This window comes from Limulus polyphemus, unplaced genomic scaffold (genome assembly GCF_000517525.1).
Source record: "Limulus polyphemus unplaced genomic scaffold, Limulus_polyphemus-2.1.2 Scaffold3029, whole genome shotgun sequence".
Taxonomy (NCBI): domain Eukaryota; kingdom Metazoa; phylum Arthropoda; class Merostomata; order Xiphosura; family Limulidae; genus Limulus; species Limulus polyphemus.
The window spans coordinates 46,725-49,060 of NW_013668639.1; the positions used below are offsets into that span (position 1 = coordinate 46,725).

General features: G+C 34.7%; 1 protein-coding gene across 1 annotated transcript in view; it reads left to right on the forward strand.

Moving 5' to 3' along the window:
• The window catches only part of LOC106468501 (collagen alpha-5(IV) chain-like), a 53,842-nt gene that overhangs the window by 12,546 nt on the left and 38,960 nt on the right, over nucleotides 1–2,336 (forward strand). Inside the window, exon 9 of the mRNA XM_022396836.1 lies at nucleotides 451–642. Coding sequence (XP_022252544.1) covers nucleotides 451–642 — 192 coding nt within the window. The remainder of the gene's footprint in view (nucleotides 1–450; nucleotides 643–2,336) is intronic.

The window sequence follows — 2,336 nt, forward strand, 5'->3', positions numbered from 1 at the left end:
TGTCATCTAGTGTACTGGCATTACAAAATACACATTATACTGTCATCTAATGTATTAGCAATACAAAATATACACTATACCATCATCTAGTGTATTAGCATTACAAAATACACATTATACTGTCATCTAATGTATTAGCAGTACAAAATACACACTATACCATCATCTAGTGTATTAGCATTACAAAATACACATTATACTGTCATCTAATGTATTAGCAGTACAAAATACACACTATACCATCATCTAGTGTATTAGCAGTACAAAATACACACTATACCATCATCTAGTGTATTAGCAATACAAAATACACACTATACCATCATCTACTGTATTATCAATACAAAATATACACTATACCATCATCTACTGTATTAGCAGTACAAAATACACACTATACAGTCATCTAGTGTATTAGCATTAAAAATGAAATTTTCTTGTTTTCATCAGTCGGATGGCTCTTTTTCTTCTGGATCATATGGTGCTTCTGGAGATGGTATATTTGGATCATATTCAGGAAAACCTGGACCTAGAGGTCCACAAGGCTTACCAGGGATTAGAGGATTACCAGGACCAAGAGGAGAAAGAGGCTATCCTGGAGAAAAGGGAGAGAAAGGAAATCATGGATCTAAAGGAGAAAAGGTTTGATATATATCCTTTAAAAGCAAAGAGTAAACTAATATTAGCTTTATGGAAGTCAGTGTGTAAATAAGAGGCAAGGAAATGAAAATCCATGCTAGCGTGTTAACCTTTAAGATGTATAAGAGCGTGAATAAGCTTTTATGTCTTTGTAGTAAGGGTGTTGATATTTTAATTTTCTCGGTGGTTCATTTGTTGAATATTACATTATTATTATTGTTACTTTTTGAAGTGCACTGCACATCAAAAGTATACAGTATCAACATGTGACAAGGTTCATCTAGCAAGCAGATTAAATCACATGGACACATTAAATAGATGTATAAGAACACATGGACACATTAAATAGATGTATAAGAACACATGGACACATTAAATAGATGTATAAGAACACATGGACACATTAAATAGATGTATAAGAACACATGGACACATTAAATAGCTGTATAAGAACACATGGACACATTAAATAGCTGTATAAGAACACATGGACACATTAAATAAATGTATAAGGACACATGGACACATTAAATAGATGTATAAGAACACATGGACACATTTAATAGATGTATAAGGACACATGGACACATTAAATAGGTGTATAAGAACACATGGACACATTTAATAGATGTATAAGGACACATGGACACATTGAATTGATGTATAAGGACACATGGACACATTTAATAGATGTATAAGGACACATGGACACATTAATTAGGTGTATCAATAGTTTGGATTCTATGGAAGTGTCTAAATGGAACCAACATATTAAGAATTAAGTGAATTTACGAAAAGAGAGAGGTCATAATCTGTTTGAAGTTTGTGGTCATGCATAATGTGTTGTGCATAAAATCGTTTTCAACAATACTGATACGTGCTAGTACAACTTCTAAAAAAGGTTCAGGTTATCTAACTGTATAGTAAAGCTATGGCAAACAATCACTTGAGAATATCTTTGTAACTTTAACCCGGTTAATGTGGCTACATTTGAATGGACGTTATCTGCAAAATGTGTGTAACGGGCTCATCATGATTTAGGTACATCATCTCCAAGAATGCTCAATGCCATTTTGCTAAATCAGTTATAGAATCTTAACAATATTTATAGATAGAAGACAGCCAGTTTTGGGCTGATTATGAGTCTGGATAGGCAGGCGAATAACTCGTACATAATTATTTTTTGTCAGTTATGATACAATGGACTGTAGTGTGGACTGCTTTCTATGCATTGGACTGGACATGGAACCTATCTGTTTATGATCTGCACATCTAAATGCTAGTGAACATCAAGAAATATTAAATGGACTATTACATGGACAATGTAGCAAATATTTTTGATCAGCAGATGAATTTGGACGTTTGCTATAATGTGCAGGTTTAAGAGGCAGAGCTGTGCCTCACCACACTAGGTGAGTTTCAACCATTGCCACAACATGCATGTTAATGAGACAGAAGGTACCTCACCACACTAGGTGAGTTTCAACCATTGCTACAACATGCACATTAGAGAGACAGAAGGAACCTCATCACACTAGGTGAGTTTCAACCATTGCCACAACATGCATGTTAATGAGACAGAAGGTACCTCACCACACTAGGTGAGTTTCAACCATTGCCACAACATGCACGTTAATGAGACAGAAGGTACCTCACCACACTAGGTGAGTTTCAACCATTGCCACAACATGCACGTT